General features: G+C 39.2%; 1 protein-coding gene across 3 annotated transcripts in view; it reads right to left on the bottom strand.

Annotated features, from left to right (window-relative positions):
• Positions 1 to 2,251: 2,251 nt before the first annotated feature.
• BORA (BORA aurora kinase A activator) overlaps positions 2,252 to 26,681 on the bottom strand; it is a 28,375-nt gene continuing 3,945 nt past the window's right edge. For 2 of the 3 annotated variants that reach the window (XM_019971549.2, XM_019971551.2), the window contains exons 3-13: positions 26,552 to 26,658; positions 23,615 to 23,660; positions 19,985 to 20,066; positions 13,567 to 13,632; positions 12,761 to 12,817; positions 12,121 to 12,347; positions 11,515 to 11,571; positions 11,078 to 11,210; positions 8,218 to 8,828; positions 3,815 to 3,946; positions 2,252 to 2,569 (exon numbers count right to left, since the gene is read on the bottom strand). In XM_019971549.2, coding sequence (XP_019827108.2) covers positions 2,504 to 2,569; positions 3,815 to 3,946; positions 8,218 to 8,828; positions 11,078 to 11,210; positions 11,515 to 11,571; positions 12,121 to 12,347; positions 12,761 to 12,817; positions 13,567 to 13,632; positions 19,985 to 20,066; positions 23,615 to 23,660; positions 26,552 to 26,658 — 1,584 coding nt within the window. In that variant the 3' untranslated portion in view covers positions 2,252 to 2,503. The remainder of the gene's footprint in view (positions 2,570 to 3,814; positions 3,947 to 8,217; positions 8,829 to 11,077; positions 11,211 to 11,514; positions 11,572 to 12,120; positions 12,348 to 12,760; positions 12,818 to 13,566; positions 13,633 to 19,984; positions 20,067 to 23,614; positions 23,661 to 26,551; positions 26,659 to 26,681) is intronic. The other variant, XM_019971550.2, reaches the window with a different exon arrangement.

The raw sequence follows: 26,681 nt of genomic DNA, 5'->3' as shown, positions 1-26,681 counted from the left end.
CCTGACTGGGAAAATGGTTATTTTTTTAAATACCAGGTAAATGTGATCATCAGTCTTGACCTTCAGCTCAGATATGTCCCTGAAAGTAACACATTAGGGTTCAAAGAAAGCTTAGAGATGGCACTTTAAATGTCACAGCATGTTAACTTATAAAAAGGGGGTAATTAATGGCTTTTAAATTGCATATATTTGTATCAGATTATGTGGGCAAGCAGGGGTTGTATGAGGTGTTGACTGAAGTGTTGCATTTGGTGTGCCAGTAACAACTGCTCTGTCAACCACAAAGATTATTAATGATAAAGTCAGTATTTTCAAAAACATTTTGAGATAGTGCCGAGAAGATGGTGCAAATCACCTAAACTTTTGCACATGATAAGTTTGCAGGAAGAAAGCCTGGCTTACTGCAAGATAGAGATACCCTAAAACATTTTACTTTGCTCATTCAATTTCCAAAGTACTGACAGTGTAGCAGGCTTGTCCCTAGTCAAGCAAACGATCTCTGCCTTGAAGGAGCTTGGAGGGCATTGAGTGAGACTAGCACACACACCGGCAGGTGTAGCAAGTGGGAGCAATTACAAGATGTACAGTCATCCAGGCACTCAGTAATTGTAAATACGTTACTGACCCAGGGATTTCTGCAGAAACGACCGCCTGTGGCCAGCAATATGCTATGTAAGTGAATATCGAAACATTCCAGGTAACAAAAGATGGATCTCTGGTCAATAAGTTGATAAAATGATTGTTCCCATTTCCTGGGACTGAGGAAAACATCCATATAGTGCGGCAGAACTTGTTTCAGTCAGAGGAAAAGCCATGAGTGAACTAAGCCTAGAGCGCCAGTCAGCAAGCCTTGTCCACAAAGGCCAGTCGTGTCAGCCTCCACCAGCCAGGTGCTTTGTGTCACTCCACCCTTCTGCTCTTGCAGAGAGAAAGCAGCCATGGACTGCTTTCTGTTTATGTAAACAGATGAGCATGGCTACTTTCCAATCTTATTTACACATGGGGAAATTTGAATTTCATAATTTTCATGTGTTTAACAAAATTGATTTCCACGTGGCACCTCTCCCCACCATTTAAAGATTCTTTGCTCATGGGCCGTGGTCTCCCTACGGTTGAGGAAAAAGGTTTCAGGTTAAAACACGGCTACACTGACCTCATGTATCTCTTTCCAGATTTCTTCTCTTGTGCCTCTTTTATAAGGAAGTCCTAATTCAGGCTCTAGTCCCTATTGAGTAGCTCAAAATGACCAGAAACCTTATTTTCACCCTTGAAGCCTTTTCCTTGATAATCTAAGATGCTTCAAATGCCATTTCTTATGGTAAGCAACATAAATATTTCATTTAAAAGGCCCTGTTGGATAAAGACTATTATCCCCATGTAACAAACAGGTGAGAGGTTGATAGAGGTTTATGGCCTATTTCGGGTAATAAGGGACAGAGGAGGGACTTGAATTCAAGTTATAATCACAGCTACATTTTTTCCCGCCTTGTGCTATTAAAAAAGCACAACCAAGGAAGTCCTACTCCTGGGATCTAGAATTCCTCTTATGTACGATTGTTTTAAGTTTCCATGACCCCCTGGAGAAGGGAATGGCAGCCCACTTCAGTATTCTTGCCTGGGAAATCACATTGACGGGAGCCTGGCAGGCTGCAGTCCATGTGGTTGCAAAGAGTCGGACAGGACTGAGCCACACACGTTAAAGCCTGTGACTGAGGACTCGACTTCCTAACGCACTAATCAGCCGTGGAACTGGTGGCTGATGGCTTTAATAGTTAGGGTCCTGAGGGGAGGATAAGGCAGGTACACAGCAAGAAATAAGCCTTGCAGGCTGGCAGGAAGTTTACAAGGTGCACAGAAGGAAGGGAGGATGTGACACGATGAGAGGATGTCTTTATTTCCTAGGGCTACACGTGAATTATTATTCCTTAAATGAGACATTTTTTAAGAGGTGATTTGTAAAATCTGGGTATACATTCTCCAAAGGTAAAGAATATTTACTCTGAACCTGAATACGAAGTTTGTAAGTTCTCTTCTTAATCAGATTTATTCCTTTCACAAAAGTTACAAATTTGAATTCATCTGTATATTCACATACTTTTATGTAAAATACAACATAGCACCTTCACAGTTCCACACCTTCCCAGACTAATGCTAAATCAGTACTGTCAGTGAGGCTAAGAAGCAGTTCATTGACCCTGCAGGACTGAAGCAAAGTTGTCACTCAAGTTTTTATTAAACACATCACTCAATGTCAATATAAAAATATTTATTGATAATAAAATGAACCTGTACTGAAGTAACTTGTTGAAAGTTCCAGGAGCTTTTCTGTTGTTTCTGTGTCACTGAATTAAGCCCTTGATTTTTCACATTCAGGAGGGAAAGAAAAAAGCTCAGCATGTTAGTTGAAGCAGTTTTTTCCCCAATCATGATCACATTATTGATCCCATGCATAAAAAATATGAGGAGCTGTCCAGTGATAGTCTTTGGTTCTGAGAGAGGTATCCTAAGGACTGCTGCATTGAGGCAAGTTTGAAGTTTTCATCCAACACCTTTGCATTGAGTGGTCTTGCTGTGAAAAAAGAAAAACCTTATTTTCAGTTTAAAAAGGACCATTCAAGGATACAATTATTATGTGAACTGTCTTTAAAACCTAGATGCAAATATTTCCTTATGCACTCTAGAGGGATAGTGAAAACATATTTTGTTACAAATCAATGTTCTGTATCATGAAAGTACTGCCTGTATCTTAATGCTTGCTTGCTCTTAAATGGACAACTAGTATCCCACACCTCATGATAAAATGGAGGAAAGGTAAAATAGTGTAGCCTGCATGTTAAATTGGCATATAAAAATCAGATTCTCCTGATTAGTGCCTAAAGTTATAATGGAATTCTTCAAATATGAATACAGTTGTCCCCAGTATTGATAGGGAATTGGTTCTAGGACCCCCCAAGGATACTGCAATCTGTGGATAGTCAAGTTCCTTACATGAAAGGGCACAGCACTGATATTTACATATAAACATCCTCTCATATATTTTAAATCCTCTCTAATCTACTTAAAATACCTAATACAGTATAAATACTATGTAAATAGTGGCAAATAAAATAAAAGTTCCATGTAAATAGTTGGCACACAGCAAATTCAAGTTTTGCTTTTGGAACTCTCTGGAGTTTTTTTCCCTCGAATATTTTTGATCTGAGGTTGGCTGCATTAATGGATGTGGAACTGGCAGATATATGGAGGGTCTCCTGTATATAGTCATAACTGTCCTCTCGAGGTTCAGTGAATGTCTCTGTCAACAGTGTACTTCTGTATAAATACTCAGCTTTTTAGATACATATATCTTACCTCTGAAGGCTCGGGTTTTAAGAGTCCTTTCCTTTGCCTGTTCTTAGTTGATGTGGAATCTCTCAATTGTACTATTTCCCTCTCTAATAATCAAAACTCTCTATGTGTAGCTTTGAGACAATATTAGGCAAAAAGGTCCGCCTCCCTCCTATTCGACCCCCTCTCCTCCTGTTGCCCTGTAGCTTAAAGGAACTAATTTCAGCCCCAGCTCCAAAGTAGCATTAGCTCCCCGACCCCGCCAACCCCAGCCTCTCTCTTCTTATGCTTCCTCATAGCAGAAGACTTAGGAAAACAAAGTGGTCTGAAGCACTTTCTCCTGCTGTTAAATGAAGACAGGATGAGGCATAAAGATGATAGTGGAGTTTTAAACAAAATCGGGAAAAGAAACAGGCTGACAATAGTCACATTTAGTAAAATACTTACAAACTACAACCATTTCAAACTTGCTCTGTTTTTTCCATACCTTTGTATTAAAAACTCGAGATTTGTTCTCGACTTCCAAGGTTTGTGCATCACTTTCTTTGCAGTAACTTTCTGCTCCAACGGTATCCATAATATTGCTTCCACAATTCTGTGTATTATAGCCACTATCCATCTGCCAGGAATGAGAAGAGAGAAAAACCACCACAGATAACACCGCAAACTAATTCACTTAACCACAAAAGTTATTTTCAGAAACTTTTATGTTTAAGTAAATTTATTTTAGAATATTTATATAAAATGTTATATATATAATTAGATATGGCTTATATAAGTAAATATAAAGACCATTTAAAAACATTAAATCACTTTATATCATTCACAACTGAACACTACAAGTAATATTTAATATTGATTATATTGAATTTTAAAAGCAATATATGAACATAAAAGGTAGTTCTACATAGAATTGTTTGTTCTTCAAAGTAGTTACTACAATTCCTTCTAATAAAATACATCTTGTAATTTTCTTTAAAATCAGTGAACAAGGCACCAAGAACATATTTTTCTGTTACTTTGTGCTCACACCCGGTGGATGAAAATAAAAATTACAGTCAACTTCTTGCAATTTATTTACTAAGCTTGTCTCTCTAAAGGGTTACTTGCATCTCTAAATAAAATTTACCTAAAAGGCATGGTACCTTTAAGAGGATTCAAAACAACACACATTTTTTAGATGTCCTATACTCTATTGTTGAAATAAAAAATCTTACCTTCATAATAATACCATGTATATATAATAGCTCTAGATGTTAGCTCAACTTTTCATTTTAATTAAAATTGTAGCATTCAACAACACACTGTTACAGCCCAAAAGAGCAAAAGAAAAAAAGGGACTCTAGCAAACTTCAATTTTGGTACAAATAGGATAAATATTTATTTTGTGGGGGCCTAAAAAAGTGCCAGTGGCACCTCACTCCAGTACTCTTGCCTGGAAATTCCATGGACGGAGGAGCCTGGTGGGCTGCAGTCCATGGGGTCGCTAAGAGTCGGACACGACTGAGCGACTTCACTTTCACTTTTCACTTTCATGCATTGGAGAAGGAAATGGCAACCCACTCCAGTGTTCTTGCCTGGAGAATCCCAGGGACGGGGGAGCCTGGTGGGCTGCCATCTAGGGGGTCACACAGAGTCGGACACGACTGAAGCAACTTAGCAGCAGCAGCAACAAAAAAGTGCCAGGCCCCATATGGTACTCAGTGTAATATCATTCTCATTTTCTCCTTGCAACACCCTATTAACTGCACAGATGAGGAGACTGAGGCTCGGGAAGGATAACTTTCATAGTGTTGGGATGAGGTCAGGAAGAGTTGAGGCCCCCCTGCCTCTGTCCATTCACTGCACACACTGCACTTAACTGCACAGTGCTGAACGCCTAACAACACAACCCACAAGGCAGTCATCTTGCACTTAACCCCCTGATATGCCAACTATAATCAGCTAAGGGAAAACTACATTTGCCCCAATCACCAACATCAGAATAGCCTAGTAAGTCCATTCTATCATAAGAAAAATGTCTTCAGTTTTCAGGGATGGATGCATGTTCACTCCTGGGACTCACATGCCATCTGAACAAAACCCTTGTGATGTAGGGAGGATGGTACACAGGGTGTCTGCCCCACTCTCTAGGAAGGAAAGGATTCATAGGAGCCCAAAAGGTGACATGGTGGCTGACTCCCTCCCTTGCCCCCCACCAGCTCCCATCTAAGCCTCTACTAATGTCAGTGCCTACTGTGTGCCAACAGACGACACAGGTCACCTCACCACTCCCCACAGGCCTCAGGGGAGGCAACACGGTATTTCAAACTCTGGAAAGCCAATGTGACTGAAACAGAGAAGGAAGGGAAACAAAACAAAGCAGGAGAGTAAAGCCAAGGCCAGACCACACAATGCTTTGCCAGCCACAAGACTTCTGCATTAATGCCAAGGCCAAAACAAGCAACGATAACAAAAAAAAAGCTTAGAAATTCAAGATGCAGAAATAAAAATAGAGGATTATATAAAGTTGAGCAAATTTCCACAAAATCAGAACAAAAGGGAGTTAAAAACAAAAAACAGTGAAAAGATTTGTTTAAATTAGAGAATCAAAAGAACTTCTAAAGGGAAGAGTGAAAAATGAAGATAATATTCAAGAAAAGATCCAAGAAGTGAAGGGCAAGAGTTTACAGATCACAAGGAACTGAGTGCCCAGTACAACTGATGAAAAGGAACCCACACCAAAGAATCACTGCAATTTCAGGACCCTTTAACTCCAGAAAGGGGTAAAATGAGACCAGTGCAAAACGGTGAAGCACTCAAATGGTTTCAGGTCTTTCACCAGCAACACTGAGAACAGAATCAATGAAACAACGCCGTCGAAGTCTGAAGGGCAATTATTTCCAAATTCTCAAATGTGACAGAATAAAGATAAACCCAGCAGAAGTGCAGTATCTTGAAAAATGGACTTTTCCTCAGAAAGCTACTGGAAAATGTGTTCCAGTCAAGTGAAAAGCAAGCCTGGAAAGAGAACGGGGCACAGGAACATGGGAGAGGTTGAGGAAGTTCTCAGGATGAAGGGATACTCCAAGAACACAGCTGTGTTCCATGCCTGGAGGCCAACCTGTCACAACAAAGCAAGTCAAAAGGCCCTGAGAAACGTGGCCATTTTTGAATATCAGGAGCTGCCTCTGTGGTTGGAAGTAAAGAATGTATGAAAATATTTCTAAACTACAAAATTTTCTGGTAACAGATAAAGCCCAAAAGGTAAAGCTGAGACTGACTGGTAGATACCACAGACAGAAAGAACTATGTTCTAGCTTCTAAGGAAGGAGACTTGTAAAGGGGAGAGCAGTCCTCTAAGACAGGCTGGGACATCCCTGCACGTACTCAGGGAGACAGTGGATGGCAATTTAGCAGTAAGACAGGCTCCCAATGGGTGGTTGGACTGGATGATTAATTTGTATGCCTATGACAGTATTTTCTAGTGCTTCTATAAGAGTTCTGAAAGAAAGGAAGAAAAAAAGAGAGCAAAAAAGTTAACGATACTTTTAAGACTAAGTTTGACCTGATGTGCTTCTTTATTTAGGAACCAAATTCAGAAGTTGGAATATGTAAAGGTGATTCTAGTGTATTTTTCTGAGCAACGATCCTAGCAGTTAGGATAGACAATATAGGCATAAAATATAAGCAAAGCAGTATATGTAATTTGGAGTCATTTAAAAATCTCTCCATGGGATTTAACCTTTATCATGTCAAAACTGATAGCACTATAGCATTATAGAGTTGTGAGGATTAGATACATTGGTATAAAGAGGCTGGCAGAGTGTCTGGCACAGTGGAAGACTGTGTAAGTATTAACTATTACTATGGATCAGTATTAACTTAAAGAATGTGGACTCTAAAGCCAGACTGCCAAGATTGGAATCCTGGCTTGACCACTTACTAACTACAAAGGCAATTTACTGATCCTCTCTGACCCTCAGTTTCCTCATCTGTAAAATGGGGACAAGGGTACATCTATTTCATAGGATTATTAAGAAGGTTAAACAAAGTAACATATGTAAAGTACTTGAAATAATGCCTGGTATATTTTAACAGCTACGTAAGTGTTAGACATTGTTACTATGAAATTGGAGGTAGAATTGCCTTTCTGACTATTTTAAAGTTCTTTCAAAACTCCCAACTCAAAGAATATGACAATTAATGAAACAAATGTCTTTCTGAAAGGAAGCTGCTCGCTGTGAACCGCATTTGTCAAATGAATCATGCCTTCCTGATATTTGATACTACAAAATAGGAAATGTATGATTAAATGAAAAATGGCAGTTATAAATCACATTTTTTAAAAGTACAAAAAAAAATACATAAAATTATTCTCAACTATGTCTTCTCCCTAAATCATATAAAAGAAAAACCGAAACTATTGTATTTTTAGAATACAAAGCTATACCACAAACTGAATTCCTTTGGAACTAGCTCCACAGGAAAGAAAGGTGAACCCTGAGAAGTTGCCAGACTCTAGCAGTTATCTGCTCTTTTTTCCTACTCCATAGAATTATCAGTGAATATGATTATTAAATATGCATCACCAGGCCAAAGAAGACAACCCTCTTGATATCATCTAGTGCTGATTCAAGAAAACAATATATAATGCTATAGGTTTCACATTTAGCCTATTTCTTTCTCTCTCTGTCTTTCTCTCTTTTTTTGGCCATGACCCAGGACATGTCCAGTCTTAGCTGCTGGCCAGGGATCAAACCCACCCCACCTACAGTGGAAGCCAGGAGTCTTAATCACGGGAAGGCTAGGTCCCAAACCCATTTTCTTTCTTACTATAATCTTAGGAAGAAAAGGCTAGAGAACACCAAGGAAGCAAGGAAAGGACTCCAGAACATTCAAACGCCTTACCTGAATGTTACTGCTTTCACAGGGAAGGACACTGCTTTCTGCGAGAGGTGACAAGCACATGTGAGAGTTTTCAATACTGAAAGCCATCCCGCTCACAGAATCTGCCGCGGGTAAATTCCCATTATGAACTGGCTCCTTAATCCAGGTGGTCTCATCGGCTATCTCGATGGGATCGACCATGTCCACAGTGTTATTCTTCTTCTCACTCTCCACATCCTGCAGCAGTTCCAGTTCTTTCTCAGAAGCTCCGGACTGGCTCTGGGTAATAGACATGGCGGTCACCACCAAGTGCGCGCCGCACGGAGACGTGTCACTGCCCAACTGCGGCAGGTGGACTCCAGCCATGCCCGTGACTGGGGCTGAGGCGTCTGTGGAAGGAACAGCTGCCTGGTCGTCTTCTTCTTCGCTACGAGCCTCAAGAGTGAAAGGAACTCGAATCAGTGAGGTCCGATACTGGGCACCTCCTCTGCACATCTCCAGTCTCATAGGAGACCAATTTTTAATTGGTGAGCAGCCATCTATGTAAGGACTTCTGATATATGGATTGGTAATCCCATTACAATTGGTTCCAGATGAAGCATCAGGAGAATGAAAAGCAAACTTTCTTTGTTCTAAAAGATAGGGAGGGGAAAAAAAATAGATGGGGAAGGAAAAGTCACCTCATGTGAAACGGAAAAGCCATTACTAAATGGTCATCATCACAGTCCACGACAGCAAAACCGGATGTCTCTAACAGTGGTGGTGTTTCCTAAAGCGAAATCTTGGTGTCAAAAATAACATCACAAACAAATGTGTATCCATAGGCAGGGCGAGGCTCTTCAAACTCTGGCGCTTTCCCTTTTGTAGTTAAACAAAATATTTTATTCCCTGAAAATCATTTCCTCACAAACATATTGTTACAGCAATGCTGTTCAAATCCAAGATATAGAACAAACCAGCTGACAGCTGCAAAATAACCTGGTAAATGAAATATGTAATAATCTGTTTGTCTTTAGGTAAAATACTACCCATGCTTGCGTGCTAAGTTGCTTGAGTGCTAAGTCCCTTCAGTCGTGTCGACTCTGTGCAACTCTATGGACGGTAGCCCGCCAGGCTCCTCTGTCCATGGGGATTCTCCAGGCAAGAATACTGGAGTGGGTTGCCATGCCCTCCTCCAGGGGATCTTCCCAACCCAGGGATTGAACTTGTGTCTCTTATGTCTCCCGCATTGGCAGACGAGTTCTTTACCACTAGTGCCACCTGGGAAGCCCCAGGTGGACACTGTAAGCAACATTAAAAGGCAAACAAAAGATTGCGCAACAAGGTCTGCAAAAATAAAGAGCTTAACGATGGTAAATGAAACTATAAAAATGCCTTAAAAGTTAATAGTTTTTTACAACACTTCATTAGCTTAATAAAAACAAAAGTTTTAAAAATGGGCAAAGCACATAAACAATCCTCCCAATGGTAAATGAACTCATGAAGTGTTTGGCCACACAAATAATAAAGAGTAGGGAAATTAAAGCAATGAGTGGCCATTTGTTGAACAAAAATTCTGATGTCTGAACTCATAATTCCTTCACCTTCCCAAACAAATGACCAACAAATATTTGGAAAGAATTCTACATTGTAATAAATTAAAGATGCAGAAATTAAAGCATTAAGAGACCTTTTTGTAATGCACTGAATCAACAAACATCATAAAGAATCAAACAGTAAAAAACATCAAAAAGAACACTGGGAAGATCAGTGTTGCTAGATGGGGGGAAATAACTTCCTCACACACCACTGATGACAATTTCAACTGGTGCAACTTCTTAGGAAGAAAATTTGACAAAATTCCTCAAGAGCTTAAAAATAGTCATCCCTCTCACCAAATAATTCTACTTCTGAGATTTTAACCTAAAGAAATAAATATATACAATACAATGTATATACAAGGAAAAATTAGAAATAATCTAAATGTTTACCTATGATTAAAGACAAAGGTACATCCGTGAAATGGAATATCATACAGTGATTCAAAAATCATGGTTTCAGACAATAATAAATGACCTGGATGACTTATGAATACTTATAATAAAATGCTTTGTGAAAAAAGCAGGATATAGAACTATGTGTGTGTGTGTTCACACATGAGTGGAGAGATATATACACATATATACATGAACACATATAAGGGGAAGACCAACAAAAATAGTTTTCAGTTTTCTAACTGTATTTACCATGAATAGATTTTTGTAAATTGGGAATGATTTTCAACAAGTGCTGTAATTTTTTTTAAAAGAAACTGATATGGTGTAAAGAGAAATATGTAAATCCCGCCATACGATAATCACCTAAAAACCTTATGCAAACAAATACAGTTTTACAAAATATAAATATCTGATTGTGTGTGTGTGCCAAGTCACTTGTGTCCAGCTCTTTGCGACCCTATGGACTGTAGCTCGTCAGGCTCCTTCCTCTGTCCTTCAATCTCTTATGTCTCCTGGATTGACAGATGGTTCTTTACCACCTGAGAAGCCCACATATCTGATTACCAAAGTCTGATTACACAGTGGAGGGCACTCCAAAACCAACTTATCTCTACAACTGCCATCTTTCTTTGATTCTGCTTGTAAGATATTTGATATAAATAGTGCTAGTCTAATTACGTGTATCTGACATGAGAGCAAAACCTTGCTGAGAATTTCAGTCTTTGAAAATAAACTGTTCCTTTTGTTTAAAAAAAAAAAAAAAAAAAACACCCCAGGTTTCTAAATTTCAAAAGGGTTAGTAGTCATTTGGAACTCTATAGTTAGAACAAGCTAAAAAAAGCCTCTGTAATAATAAATACTGATAATATAAAAATTTTAATTGGGCATTTTATTACAAGACATACCTGAGAGTGGTGTCTTTCCTATTTGAAATGCAACTGGTGAGAAAGTGGGTGAAGAAATTGGTGAAGGATTGGTGATGCTTCCCAAACTGTATCTTTTTGCACTATCCTGAATAGGGCTAGAAGAAAACTGCCCCTGTGATAAAATTAAATAAACAAAATTACAGGGTTCTCCTCCTTAGCTCTGTTACACCAAGTGCTACTTGTCTTTATTTTCAAAACACATTTATAAGCTGAGTTGTATAATTCTGGTTAGTCATCAGAGAGCAAGATGCCACCTTTGCTTTGTGGCAAAAGGCAAGACACCAAAAGGCAGACCCATCGGCACAGAAAATAAGCTTATGGTGACCAAAGGGGAAGGCAGGGAGGGATAAACAAGGAGTCTGGGATGAACACACACACACTACTATATATAAAATAGTTAAGCAACAAGGACCTACTGTATAGCACAGGGAACTATACTCGATATTTCGTAATAACTTACGTGGGAAAAGAATCTGAAAAAAATAGATACATACATATGTATAACTGAATCGCTTTGCTGTACACTTGAAACTAACACAACAATGTAAGTTACCTATACTTATTAGAAGAAAAAAGGTTTAAAAAAAAAAAAAAAAGACACCAAAAGGCAAGGCATCTTGTGAGGATAGTTAAGAAGACTGTTCCAAAATTTTGAAACAGAATATACTAGACAGACAAAATAAAAATATACCATATTTACACAAACCATTATACTAAGTAGCAGTTTATGAAAAAAATTAAGTTACTCCACTACTACCAATCTAGTTGTGTTATGCTGAAAATCTCCCATAATTCAGTAAATATCTTACGCTGAAATTTCTTGAGACTCATTTACCTCTAAATACACAGTTGGAGAGTGACCAAAACCATTCCTATACCTAATGACAAAATGTGAACTGGGCTAACCCACATGAAATAGAAAACCCAACAGACAACGAATCACTCCTCTTGAGAGCAACAGGAACTTCTAGGTCCAAGATGCCTACAGCCAGCCAACCAGCCACTGTTAATCCACTTCTTACCGAACTCGGGGTCTGCACAGGGCTCCTACACTGCACAGGAGATAACTCTATTGAATAAAAAACCTCAAGTGACGTCTGGGCACCACTACGAGGACTTCTGGGAGAAGCTGGAGGTAAGGAGTCAGAGATACTTCCGTTGCCATCTAAAAAGAGCTTTCTTCTGAGGGATGAAGAACTGAGGTTTCCAGGAGACTGATCTGCAAATTCATCAGCTCTAAAATAGTCACCTACATTTAATATTAACGGAATAAAAGGCAGAGCTAGTCATTCGAAAGAGCAGTTATATTTTACTTGTCTGATTTTTTTTTTTTTAAACAGTTTGTATTATGTTTGAATTTGTTTTCCAAAAAGAGGGAAAAAGTTTAACTGCATAGATGCTGTTTGAAATCCTTTTTTCAGTGTTTCCTTATTAGTATGGGTAGTATCAATAAGATGTGTCTGTGAATAGTTTATGTCTATAGTTAAGTTCATTATGACAAAAAGGCTAATTCAGGCCTTATTAAAGAAAAATTAGAAATTCCAGGATGGCTTCCCCACCTCTTTAAAAAGAGGTATTGCCACAGATCCCCATTTACAAAAAAGCATTAAAACAAAATCTTTTATTTAAGTTATTAAAGGTTTAAACAAATACAATACTTACCTAATATCTTCTCTAAATTAAAATCCACAGGAAGAGACAGCAATGTCTGGCAAGCAGCTGGAAGCAAGCAGACAAATAAATACAAACATGGTTAAATCAACACAAGCACCTAACATGCAGCTCAGTACGGGCTTCCCAATCAACTGTCTCCCCATGATGCTCCAGCCAAACTTGGTCATCTCCTTTATGCATCCCATTCCATACCATCTTCCCATAGACAGGTTCCCTCACTTTCTAACGCTGATGTGAACCCATAAATGCTAAAAGTTAACTCCTGGTTGTGCTGTTGGCACGTGAATCAAAAAAAGCAGCCGGCTTAAATCTGGGGACAGATTTCCCAATACTAACAAAGTTTCAAAAGAATGCCTTCCAAAACCAAAAATCAATCCACAGGCTTTGCAGCACAACATAACACACTACTGTCGTTCCTCAAACATGGCCAGATGGATCTATTAATATTCGCTGGTGGCTCAGACGGAAAAGCGCCTGCCTGCAATGCGGGAGACCCGGGTTCAATTCCTGAGTTGGGAAGATCCCCTGGAGAAGGAAATGGCAATCCACTCCAGCACTCTTGCCTGGAAAATCCCATGGACAGAGGAGCCTGATAGGCTACAGTCCATGGGGTCGCAAAGAGTCGGACACAACTGAGCGACTTCACTTTCACAAGGTCAGTTTTCATAAAGCTCACTTATAAAAAGCAAACAATTTCAATTCCAGAGTGAAATGTTATCCCATGAACTGAATTTAATATTAAATGTTGCATTAGTATAGAACATATTTCTTTTCCAGTTTATATTCACACTCACCATTGCTTTTCTCAGAATGGATGGTCAGCTTTCTTCCAACTGGAGATTCATTATTTGTGTTGATACCTATAAAACATTCTAAGTGAAAAATCTTAAATTTCCTATTCATTTACTTTAGGGTTACTTTTTCCAGAAAAAAAAAATTAAGTGTGGAAGCTTTTATTTTACATTTAAAAAAATAAATGCCTGCATATGTAAATATAAAATTTGACAAGCTTCTGTTAAATTTATTTATTTTTCAACTTGGGGGAGCACTAGGATAAGAACGTAAGACTGGAGCAGTAGGACTGGAAAAGGTCAGTTTTCATTCCAATCCCAAAGAAAGGCAATGCCAAAGAATGCTCAAACTACCGCACAATTGCACTCATCTCACATGGTAGCAAAGTAATGCTCAAAATTCTCCAAACCAGGCTTCAGCAATATGTGAACCGTGAACTTCCAATGTTCAAGCTGGTTTTAGAAAAGGCAGAGGAACCAGAGGTCAAATTGCCAACATCCACTGGATCATCAAAAAAGCAAGAGAGTTCCAGAAAAACATCTATTTCTGCTTTATTGACTGTGCCAAAGCCTTTGACTATGTGGATCACAATAAACTGTGGAAAATTCTGAAAGAGATGGGAATACCGGACCACCTGACCTGCCTCTTAAGAAACCTGTATGCAGGTCAGGAAGCAACAGTTAGAACTAGACATGGAACAACAGACTGGTTCCAAATAGGAAAAGGAGTACATCAAGGCTGTATATTGTCACCCTACTTATTTAACTTATATGCAGAGTACATCATGAGAAATGCTGGGTTGGAAGAAGCACAAGCTGGAATCAAGATTGCCAGGAGAAATATCAATAACCTCAGATATGCATATGGCACCCACCCTTATGGCAGAAAGTGAAGAACTAAAAAGCCTCTTGATGAAAGTGAAAGAGGAGAGTGAAAAAGTTGGCTTAAAGCTCAACATTCAGAAAACGATGATCATGGCATCTGGTCCCATCACTTCATGGGAAATAGATGGGGAAACAGTGGAAACAGTGTCAGACTTTATTTTTCTGGGCTCCAAAATCACTGCAGATGGTGATTGCAGCCATGAAATTAAATGACGCTTACTCCTTGGAAGGCAAGTTATGACCAACCTAGACAGCATATTAAAAAGCAGACATTACTTTGTCAACAAAGGTCTGTCTAATCAAGGCTATGGTTTTTCCAGTGGTCATGTATGGATGTGAGAGTTGGACTGTGCAGAAAGCTAAGCGCCAAAGAATTGATGCTTTTGAACTGTGGTGTTGGAGAAGACTCTTGAGAGTCCCTTGGACTGCAAGGAGATCCAACCAGTCCATCCTAGAGATCAGTTCTGGGTATTCATTGGAAGGACTGATGTTGAAACTGAAATTCCAATACTTTGGCCACCTGATGCAAAGAGCTGACTCATTTGAAAAGACCCTGATGCTGGGAAAGATTTGGGGGAGGAGGAGAAGGGGACGACATAGAATGAGATGGTTGGATGGCATCACTGATTCAATGGACATGGATTTGGGTGGACTCCGGGAGTTGGTGATGGACAGGGAGGCCTGGTGTGCTGCAGGTCATGGGGTCGCAAAGAGTGGGACATGACTGAGCGACTGAACTGAACTGAGGATACGAATACTAGAGTTGTTTGCCATTCCACTCTCTAGGGCATCTTCCCAACCCAGGGACTGAACCTAGGTCTCCTGCGCTGCAGGCAGATTCTTTACCATTTGACCCACCAGGGAAACCCCACAAGGCTAAAACTCAAGGATTACCATAGCAATTAAGGAGGCATCAAAAGATCCTTTTTAAGGGGAGCAGGGTTGGTCTCTATGTCAACCTTAAAAGGTTGGGGACACGTTAGCTAATGTCAATGTCCTCAGCAGATCCTCGGCGGCTAGATGCTTTTTCAAAATAGGTATGGACAGGATATCCCTGGTGAGCCAGTGGTTAAGAATCTGCTTGCCAAGGGAGGGAATATCAGTTCAGTTTCTGGTCCAGGGATGTTTCCACAAACTGTGGGGCAACTAAGCCTGTGCACCACAACTACTGAGCCTGTGCTCTAGAGCCTGCGAGCCACAACTACTTGAGCCTGAAGCCCTAGAGCCTGTGCTTAGAGAAGCCACCACAATGAGAAGCCCTCACACAGCAACTAGAGAATAACCCCTGCTTCCTGCAACCAGAGAAAGTCCACGCACAGCAACAAAGACCCAGAGCTGCCATAAATAAATATTTCTTAATGGGTATAAATTATTGGAATTAAAATGCTAGGCCATTTTGACAGAAACTGCAATTTGATAAGTAAAACTGCACTCAGTTTTTTTCCTCCCCTCAAGACAGGAGTCAAAGATATGGTGCACATAATTTTTTAAAAAATATAAAGGTAATGACTAGTATTAAGCTTCTTAAATTGAAAAATCACCAGGTAGTAAATAAATGGGTGAATGAGTGAGTGGGTGGATAATTTAAAGTCTCTCATTAAAGGTCTACTATCAGAATGGTGAAAGATAAAATAAATAAAATTCTAGATTCAAATGCCTTCTTTGCTGTAGGCAGTGTGACCTTCTATAAGGCAAAAGTAATAAAGGTGCTTTGCTGCAAAACCCCTATAACATTAGGGTTTTTGGTCTTTAGGCTGGAGTTCAAACACCGTAAGGAGCTTCCCTGGTAGCTCAGAGGGTAAAGAAACTGCCTGTAATGCGGAAGACCCAGGTTCAGTCCTTGGAGTGGGAAGGTCTCCTGGAGAAGGGAATGGCTACCTACTCCAGTATTCTTGCCTAGAACATCCCATGGACAGAGGAGCTTGGCAGGCTACCATCCACAGCTCTCAGAGAAGAGTTCGACATGACTGAGTGACTAACACTTTCATACTTTTTCACCAAACATCTTAATGGTGTAAATAAAACCTAGCAGTTTTCCTCCAACCAAACATTATTTGAGTAACATAAAAAACAAACAGGCTCTCTTTCTTACCTGTAGGTATTTCTAAAACTCTTTCCTAACTGTTCTTCCCAATTCCCCGACTCTGGCATTATCCCAACACTGTTCAACTGAATAGCAGTTGTCTCCTCAGTTGTTTCCTCTAAAAGGACTCCATAACTTTAAGACCACAATCAAATGAGGAAACATACATGGATTTGATTACAACAAAATAAGAATTCCCACACAACCAAGGACATCAAAACAAAAGTAACACATGTGACAGGAGATGACATGTGAAATGTTTAGAACTAATGGAACTACTAATGTAACTACACAAAGTACCTTAGCAATTAAAAGGAAAAGAGAAAAAGACAACTCCAATAAGGATGATTTATAAATAGGGATTTTACAAAAGGAAATAAAAAAGCTGTGAGCATATGAGAAATGAAAATTAAAACAATCATTTAGAATGTCAAACAAACCACTGTTGTTGTTGTTAAGTCACGTCTCTTCCATTACACCATAGACTGTAGCCTGCCAAGCTCCTCTGCCCATGCGATTTTCAGGCAAGAATCCTGGAGTGGGTTGCCATTTCCTTCTCCAGCAACCCAGGGATCAAACACATCTCCTGGGTCTCATGCACTGGCAGGTGGATTCACTACCACTGAGCCACCAGGGAAGCCCCAACGCATTAGAATGGCACAAATCTGAAAGCCAAGTGTTGGCAGGGATGTAGAGACACGGGAATCCTAAACACTGCGGGTGGGCATGCAGGGTGTGTGGTCATTCTGGAGAGCACTCTAGCTCTGCACAATCAAGTCAGATAAACACACTGTCTTTAGCTCAGAAATTCTCAGCCTGTGTATACTTTTCTAAGAAATTCTCATTTAAGTCCATAAATAAAACAAGTACACTCATTGAAAGCACCCTGCTACATACATATTGGAATAGTAAAAGTTGACAGCATAAAGTCCACATGTACAAACAAAATCATTTTCCCCCGTGACTCACAATTTCCTTTATTACTCTTTAGGTAAACAATACTGAGCACTTACCACATGCTAAGTATGCGGTCTTGGAGGTATCATCTCATTTAATCTTCCCAACAACCATCATTTCATAGGTAAGGAGAGTGAGGCACAGAACAGCTAAGTAACTCACATAAAGTCACACAGCTGCTAAACTTTACTGCTATACAGCACAGCTCAAACTCAGACAGTATTACTCTAGAGAAAGGGTCAGCAAATGATTGCCCATGGGCCAAATCTGTGTTGTTGCCTTTTTTTGTAAATAAAGTTTTACTGGAACACCTCCACACTCATTCATTATGTATCATCAGTGTTGCTTTCATGGTACAGTAGAACTGAGTGGTTGCAGCAGAAACAGTATGGTCTGCAAAGCATAGAATATTTAATAATTGGTCCTTTACAGATAGAGGTTGCCATCCTCTATTCTAAGGTCACATTTTCCAGGAGAGGTTTTTCTGTGATGATGGAAAAGTTCTGTATCTGGGGCCAACACGGTCGCCACTTGGTGAGGCTACTGGGCACCTGAAATGTGAATGTATGACCAGGAAACCGAAATTCAAATTTTAGTTTATTCAAATTTAAATAGCCACATGTGGCTAATAGCTACTATATGTCAAGAACTATGAAGGGTCTGACAAGTTAGCATGTCAGTGTTCCATGGACACTGGCTGAAGTCATAAGGCTTCGGGTCAAAGACGGAGGACTTCATTATTCTCAGCATAGCAGGCAGCATGAGCTTCATGTTCACATCAGTTCTCTTTGACCATCAATCCTAAAGAAGTGGTACGAAACAGCCCTGGCAGATACAGCACACACAGACGGTCTGTGTTCCCAACCAAGGAACCCTGAGCTTAGGAAATCCCATTCTTATAAGCTGCAACCCAACTTGCTCCAGAGGGAAACAGTACCACACTATTATATCAGACATCAACACAAACCTACCTTCTGCTCCAGAAGGATGCTCTCTCTCTATTCTCCAAGGATGTTCACAATACAAACATCCTTGAAAAGATAGTTTGGAACAAAACCTGTCCGTGCCACCCTTCATGAGACATATAGAAATGAGAGACCCACAGAGAACTGAACTGTCTTCCAACACCATATTGGACAGCACAGCTCCCCTGATCAGCCACAACACTCTGTCATCATGGGCTTGGTGACTATACCAAAGAGGCTATGTGTGGTATTTCTAGCATCTTCCTGATTCACATCACTTTAAAACAGGATACTTTAAGTATAAAATGTTTAAAAATAAGATCACATAAGAAGGTTGATTCACCTGTTCAAAAATCCAACATTAAACAATTGGGGGCAGGGAACCTAGTATCTATGAAGATGTTACCTTGGATACAGAATTTCTGAGCTGGGAGGGATGTTAACATATAACCATCTTGTTTAACTCCTTGATTTTAGAAATAAAAAACTGAGGCCAAAGGCACTGAGAAAGTTGATCAAGATCACTCCTTCCAGCTTATAATACAGAAGGGCTACAACCCAGGTCCACTGGCTATTGCACACCACCTTTACTTTGTAACGAATCTGAACTGAGTACAGAATCTGAACTAAGAAATGCTTCACTTTAAAGCCAGGTTCTGACACCTTATTTCTGTAACCCTGGACAGGTGCTCTAACCTTTCAAAAACTAGTTTTTCTCACTTATAAAATGAGGTCAATAACAGCACCTATTTCATACAAGCTGTTGCAAGAATACTGAAAGCACTGAACACTGGGCACATGAAAAGTGATCGACCCATCTTTCCATCTTTCCAAAACACAAAAAACTGTTGTGTTTTGATAAAGAACAGGACTAATATTCCCTCTTATACTATGTCCTATTAATGTGTGTTATTCTGAAGAGTAGCAATTCCAATGAGAGATGTGTATATAGAAGTAATATTTGAACACTGCTCACAACTCAGGACAGTAAGTAACCATTTCCTGGAGGTAGAAAAACATTTGAAAGATTGTTGGCTTGACCTTCAGTTTCCTTATTAACTTTGCAGATAATTGGCCGTATTACACTACCCCAGAGGTCATATAAATGCCCATTCCTCCTCTACTACTATAAGAAACCAGCAAACTAGCAAAAAACAAAGCAATTTAAGGATTTCATTAAAAAAACTAACCTTCAAAATCACTGCAAAAATCATTAACAACTCAGATCTATATCCAATACTATTTCTGTGTCTATGGGTCTCTATAACCATCATTATAACTTGATATTCACAATGATCATGAAGAAAAAATTAAATTCAGAAAAGAATGGCTAAAAAAAAAGAACTTTGTAAATTTTAGTCAAGTTTTGAATCCTTACTTTTAAATAGTTAAACCTGGTATCCCAGAAATTTAATTTTATAGCAAGCTTCCTCCCAAAGCAGATAAACTGATACTTCACTATATATGTTGTTTTACAATCACTGCTTTCTATTTTTATGAGTTTTATTCATACAATTTTTAATACACTCACATTTACTGGAATGATACTCTGAAAGCTGTTTCCCTTCATGATCAGTCCAAGGAGAGGGTACGATGACATCCTTAGTGAAAAACTAGGAGAATTAAAAGTCCTTCAATTAGGCATATGAAATAGGAAAAGGTAGTTGTGCTAAATAACCATCAAACATGCTACACACTGACTTTATAGTTATATTTTAAAATTTAATACTTAAAGCCCAAGTGAGCAAAGTGAAATGGGCGAAATTTAAAGTATATATCAAGAGAAGGTTTAAAGCTTCAAATCAACCCCTTACATTTGAAATTTGCAAATTAAGCTAAGGGTATTATTCACAAAGAAAATATCTTTCATTTCTCCCCCAGTTTTTTTGGAGGGAAGGATGAGGTTGACGAAAGGGAGGATGAAGAGGGAAGGAATAAAGGAAGACAGACGTATATGTGTAAACCAAGAGGAGGTGTGCTGGAGCTACCTTGTCCTGAGTCTCAAAATCTGATTATTAAATTTTCAGGAATCCTGTGGATCAGTTGTCAAACAAAGCCAACATTAAAATTATGTAAACAAATAAATTATATTAAAAAATAAAAACCCAAATCATCGCTTGGTAATTATTTTACTACATGTAACAATATCTATGCTCCTGAGGTTATTTACAGAGAGTCCCCTACATATGAATGAGTTCTGTTTCAAGAGCAAGTTCGCAGGTCCAATTTGTTCGTAAGTCCAACAAAGTTAGCCTAGGTACCCAACTAACACAGTCATCTATATAGTATTGTGTTGTCATAGATTTATAATACTTTTCACACAAATAACACAGAAAAAGCAAATAAAAAAATTAAGAAAACATTTTGAATCTTACAGTATAGTACCTTGGAAAGTACAATAGTACAACAGCTGGCATAAGTGAAAAGATAAGAAGAGTTACTGACTGGAGGAGGGGGAGGAGGTGGGAGAGGGTAGAGCTGAAGGATCGTCAGCAACAGGAGACGGAGGGCAAGCTGCAATTTCACTCATGCCTGACGTTGATGGCACAGGTTCTGGTTAGCAACTTGAAGGTTCGAATGTAGGGGACTTACTGTCTTTTGTATTTGTGTGGTAGAACGCCTGCATATAATGGTGTACCACATACATTTCTTTTCCCATTCAGCGATGTCATAATCACTAAACTGAAGCTGGCCATGGCTGGAGTATTTGTGTTATGGACAGCAGATTACTAACACTCATACTTCCCCCACAGTCAGAGGGCCAGTTGTTATATATTTATCAGCACACCACTGGTCAGTGTACTCTAACAAGTGGAGATAGAGCATTTGGATAAAAGCTGTATTACTGTATTAGGCTTAATTCACTTTATATAGGAATGAAAGAGGAAAGACATTTATACCAATGCTCTAATACAGTATTTTGCCCTCCCATCTCTGTTTTGAAAGTAACACAAAACATTTTCTTTATATTTTGCAATACTTATGACAAAAAACTAATTTCCTGACTAAACTACCTATGAATACATAAAAGACGTTAAAAAAAATGGAGCTGGGGAGCAGAGATACAGACAGTTCCCAGAAAAAAAAGGAATATAAAAGACTCACAAACTCATGAAGCAAAGCATAAGTTCACTCAAAATGAAAAAGATGGAAATCCAATAACAAGATAAAAATTTTAAAGTAGTAAGAATAGCATTATTTAAGCAGTTTGCTGACAGCCAGTATTGCAGATAACGAGAATATAGGCAGTATCGTAACATGGCCAGGAGAACAAATCGGTACAACCTTTAGGGAAGGCAATATGGCAAAATATACCAAAATTGAAAACACAAACCCTCTGATTTAGCAAGTCCATAAAGATATATGTACAAGTGTGTTCACTGCAGAAAAACACTGAACACAACCTACACATCTGTCAACAGGGGCTGGATTTGATTATGATACATTCATACAATGGAATACTATGCTATTTACTAAAAATCACTATGTGCTGATAATCAAAAATAAAACCTAAGAGATTATTAACTAGAAAAAAGAGGCAAAAGAGTATCAGAATGATGATCCTGCTAAGTCACTTCAGTCGTGTCTGACTCTATTCGACCCTATATCAGAATGATGATCCTGCTAAGTCACTTCAGTCGTGTCTGACTCTATGCGACCCTATAGATGCGACCCTATAGAGCCCCACCAGGCTCCCCTGTCCCTGGGATTCTCCAGGCAAGAACACTGGAGTGGGTTGCCATTTCCTTCTCCAATGCATGAAAGTGAAAAGTGAAAGTGAAGTCGCTCATTTGTGTCTGACTCTTTAGCGACCCCATGGACTGCAGCCTACCAGGCTCCTCCATCCGTGGGATTTTCCAGGCAAGAGTACTGGAGTGGGGTGCCATTGCCTTCTCCAATGATGATCCTATTTATGTGCAAATATTTAAAGGACATGAGCTATTACATACACAAAATGAATCTGAGAGTATACTTAAGAAATGTTAATGGCAATTAATTTCAAGGATTAAGGCAGGGAATGAGAGGATCTTTGTTTTCGTTTTATGTTTTTTCCTTTGCAGTTTGGATTTTTCTGTTTTTAGTATGTGCATGTATTTACTGTATTTCACATATATAAACATGAATTTAATTTGCTACTGATACATTAACTTCTGCTACATTAGCCATAGTCTTCACTCTGAATTAATTTTCTTAAGTTTTTTTCTGAAATTTCCCTTTAAAATTAAGTTGAGAATTTGAAAGAGGAAGCATACTTTCCAAAATGTTGGGAAATGGGAAAGAGTCTGAGAATATTCAACTGGGGAGGAATCAGGTGACTGGATTAGAATGAAAATGTTGAAGTTATTAGATAGATTAACAAGTAGATAATATTTAGCAGAAGTAAAGCTTAGGAAACTGTTTCCTAAGAAACAGGCTATATCTGAAATGTGGGGGCTCACTGAATCTCTGAACATGCCATAGCTCAAGTCTTTTGGGGTGCAGAAGAATCAAGCATAGCTAACGAATAGAAGAGGGCAGAGGAAGACTAGTAAGGGAAAGAGGAAGGACAAGGCTGCCACGGCCTGAAGACTTTCTGAAAAATAACCAAGACAGACAACCTTTACACTCTAAAGGATTTTAGCAAAAAAGGAAAGCAAAAAGTGAGACGCTTAGTTTATTAGCTTAATATAAAAAAAAAAACCTTATCTTTGTGATATACTTTTTCTATTTAGCAGTATACTGTATTTCATGAAATATACTCAATGTCTTAAAAATTCAAAGAATTAACAAGAACAAAAGATAAAACTATTCCTGAGGCCAGGCTAGATTTTCAAGGCTTGAAAAAATCCAGCTTTCTCTACTCCAACTTGAAACAATGGTTCATGTTGATCAAAGGCACAAGAAGAAAACTATGTCAGGTCCTGAGAAGGAAGAGATGAATTGTGACCAGAAAAGAACTCAGTCTTGGGGAAGAAAAGCATAAAACCGATTATTACAATGAAAGGCGCTGGATCAGCTCAAAAACACCAATCTTAGGGGAGCTCCGAGGGATACTGGGAACGGACAGACTTGGGGAAGTTGAGACAGGAAAGATGTGAAGGAAGTCTTCCTCTCTTAGAGGTGCTGTGCATGCAGAATGGATGCTTAACTGGCTTCACCATCAGTAATAGTTTCAAGTTACCTCTTCAATGGCTTTTTGTCTTTTGTCTTCCACATCTTTATCTATTCTATGCAGAGATAAAAAAGAAAAATAACCATACCATTACTTCAGCAGACTGAACATTTAAAATAATAACCTTTCAAAGAAATAGTTTTCTTCCACGTTAGAAACTGGCAAATGTTAAGCTCATTTTAAAAGAAAAATTGGGATCTTATCACTTTTGTAAATGACAGTATTTGGAGAGTCAGCCTTGTGCTATTAGGCTTACCTGCCCCACCTTTTCCATTCACAGTTTGAATGGAATATTTTCTAGTAAAAGGCTTGCTGCTGCTGCTAAGTCATGTCAGTTGTGTCCAACTCTGTGAGACCCCATGGACGGCAGCCCACCAGGCTCCCCCGTCCCTGGGATTCTCCAGGCAAGAACACTGGAGTGGGTTGCCATTTCCTTCTCCAATGCATGAAAGTGAAAAGTCAAAGGGAAGTCGCTCAGTGTGTCTGACTCTTTGCAACCCCATGGACTGCAGCCTACCAGGCTCCTCCGTCCATGGGATTTCCCAGGCAAGAGTACTGGAGTGGGGTGCCATCGCCTTCTCCGAGTAAAAGGCTTACATGGATACAATTTTTAAATTACTATTAACAATAGAAATAAAGCACTTTGAATAAACTGAGCTCTTTAATCACAATTTAAGAAGTATGTCATTCCACAGAAATCTAAAAACTGTCCAGATTCCTTTTCTTCTATTACAGCAAGCTTAACATAGTTGTAATTTTGGAATCAATTCTTACTCTTGACATAAATGAAAAAAAGACTATCATCCTTACAGTTCTAAATAAATTGGCAAAATTATTAATTCTGAAATTAAATATCAACACTATAAAATTTGAAATATAAAACTTTGTCCAAATGAATTTTTTTCCCACTTTGATAGAATATGCAATTACAGCACCACAAATTTATTACTTATAAGATTTAATATTGTCAGGTCTCAAGGACAAGGCATATACTTGCCAAGGACTCAGTAGTTAGCCTTGAAGGACCACTTCCCTAATCTTTTTCCCAGAGAGAGTATGTGCTACCATGAATAACTCCATAAGACACCTTTTTCTCTCCAAATATTTTTAATCTAATTTGTACCTTAACAAAGCTTATAATAATGTTCAGTTCAGTCGCTCAGTCGTGTCCGACTCTTTGCGACCCCATGAATTGCAGCATGCCAGGACTCCCTGTCCACCACCAACTCCCGGAGTTTAATCAAACTCATGTCCATCGAGTCGGTGATGCCATCTAGCCATCTCATCCTCTGTCGTCCCCTTCTCCTCCTGCCCCCGATGTACATGTATTAAAAATTAAAATCAAGTGGATTTATAAATAAAGGAATAGAAAGGAATAGTGAGAAAATAGACTACAGTTAGAATCCACATATCTCCATTTGAACAGCCATTATGAGACTTGTAACTCAGTGCTCTTCCTCTTATCATGGACATCATCAAGATCTCAGTGCATAAAAACAGTGTATAATATTAGTAAGCTCTGATCTAGCAATACTGAATTCAGAAACCTATTGCTGCTTCATCAGAGGACTTCAACAACCTGGGGTATGCAGGTGATGGCTAGAAGCAGTGAAAATCAGTTTGGTCAAATTTTGTAGAGTTAGATGACGGAAGGGTCTGAGAAGTCATACAGGGCAGGGTGTCCGAACCAGTACACCACAGAACACCAGCATAACACATACACTGTTCAGTATGATTGGTGTGCCCTGAACGGACCCTTGGCCGGTGAGGCAGGGAAGGAATTTCGGGACTGTTCACCTCCAATATGGACAGACTCATTTGTTTATACCAGGATACCTTGCAGTTCTCATTTTTAGAGAACTCCAGTTCTCATATGTAGCGTGGCATGAAAAAGGTGGGAAGCTCTGAAATAGGGAACTTGGGTTAAGTGAGGAAGAGACACTGGAAGCCTGTGCTTATTTCTAAGAATGCATCAACATGTTTTAAGAGTATACTCACTATCCTCGGTAGAAACCATAACCATTTACTGAATTACATGAGTTAAACTAAAATCAGGGTCTGTTCCCCTCTTCTGTGTTACAGGTCTATTTACTGAAATACACCAAGAGTCTTTTCATAAACCTGCTCAGATAACACCTGGTTTATTAGTAGAGAAATGTTGTTTCACAACTTGTTGAGTCTAAAGGACAGGAATAACTTCCTGTACTGCTTCAGTGTCGCCTGCAGTGCTCAATAAATTTCTCTTGGGCTGTTCATATTTCAACATACTGAAGAGAGGAGGCAAAATAAGACATATGGTTTGCGTACCACAAAAAATTCATCTCATCTATGAAACATTTGCTTTTTGATATACTTTTCACTTTCCCTATCAAAGGTATCATCTAGCATTAAGTAAAATCCTTTAACACTCTATCCCCATTCTAGTCCCTTTCTTTAGCACTTTGCTGCTGCTGCTGCTGCTGCTAAGTCGCTTCAGTCGTGTCCGACTCTGTGAGACCCCATAGACAGCAGCCCACCAGGCTCCCCCGTCCCTGGGATTCTCCAGGCAAGAACACTGGAGAGGGTTGCCATTTCCTTCTCTAATGCATGAAAGTGAAGAGTGAAAGTGAAGTCACTCAGTCGTGTCCGACTCTTAGCAACCCCATGGACTGCAGCCCACCAGGCTCCTGCGTGCATGGGATTTTCCAGGCAAGAGTACTGGAGTGGGGTGTCATTGCCTTCTCCGCTTTAGCACTTTGGATGAGCATTAATTACAAGGGGATGGTCATCAAGCTACCAAGTCAAGAGAAGAAGGGGTACAACAGCAGGACGAATATTTGCAAGAGCATCTCAACACATGTACATCTTTGTGTGATTAAATTCTAAAATTAAAGGGAAAAGAATCATTCATTACCTTGGACTGACAACACATGTTACTACACTTAAGAGCAAGAAAGGAAAACTTACCGAGAACGACTTAGGTATAAAGCTTGACGATGAATGTCCTCTGGGTCTATTTCTACAGGATTTATTACAGCTAGTTGATCAATAGACCATCTAAATTCCCCTGGAGTCTTAACAAAAGAAAGTGATCTTA

This window comes from Bos indicus, chromosome 12 (genome assembly GCF_029378745.1).
Source record: "Bos indicus isolate NIAB-ARS_2022 breed Sahiwal x Tharparkar chromosome 12, NIAB-ARS_B.indTharparkar_mat_pri_1.0, whole genome shotgun sequence".
NCBI lineage: Eukaryota > Metazoa > Chordata > Mammalia > Artiodactyla > Bovidae > Bos > Bos indicus.
The sequence above is the reverse complement of the archived record's forward strand: the minus strand, read 5'-3'. Positions and strand labels throughout refer to the sequence as shown.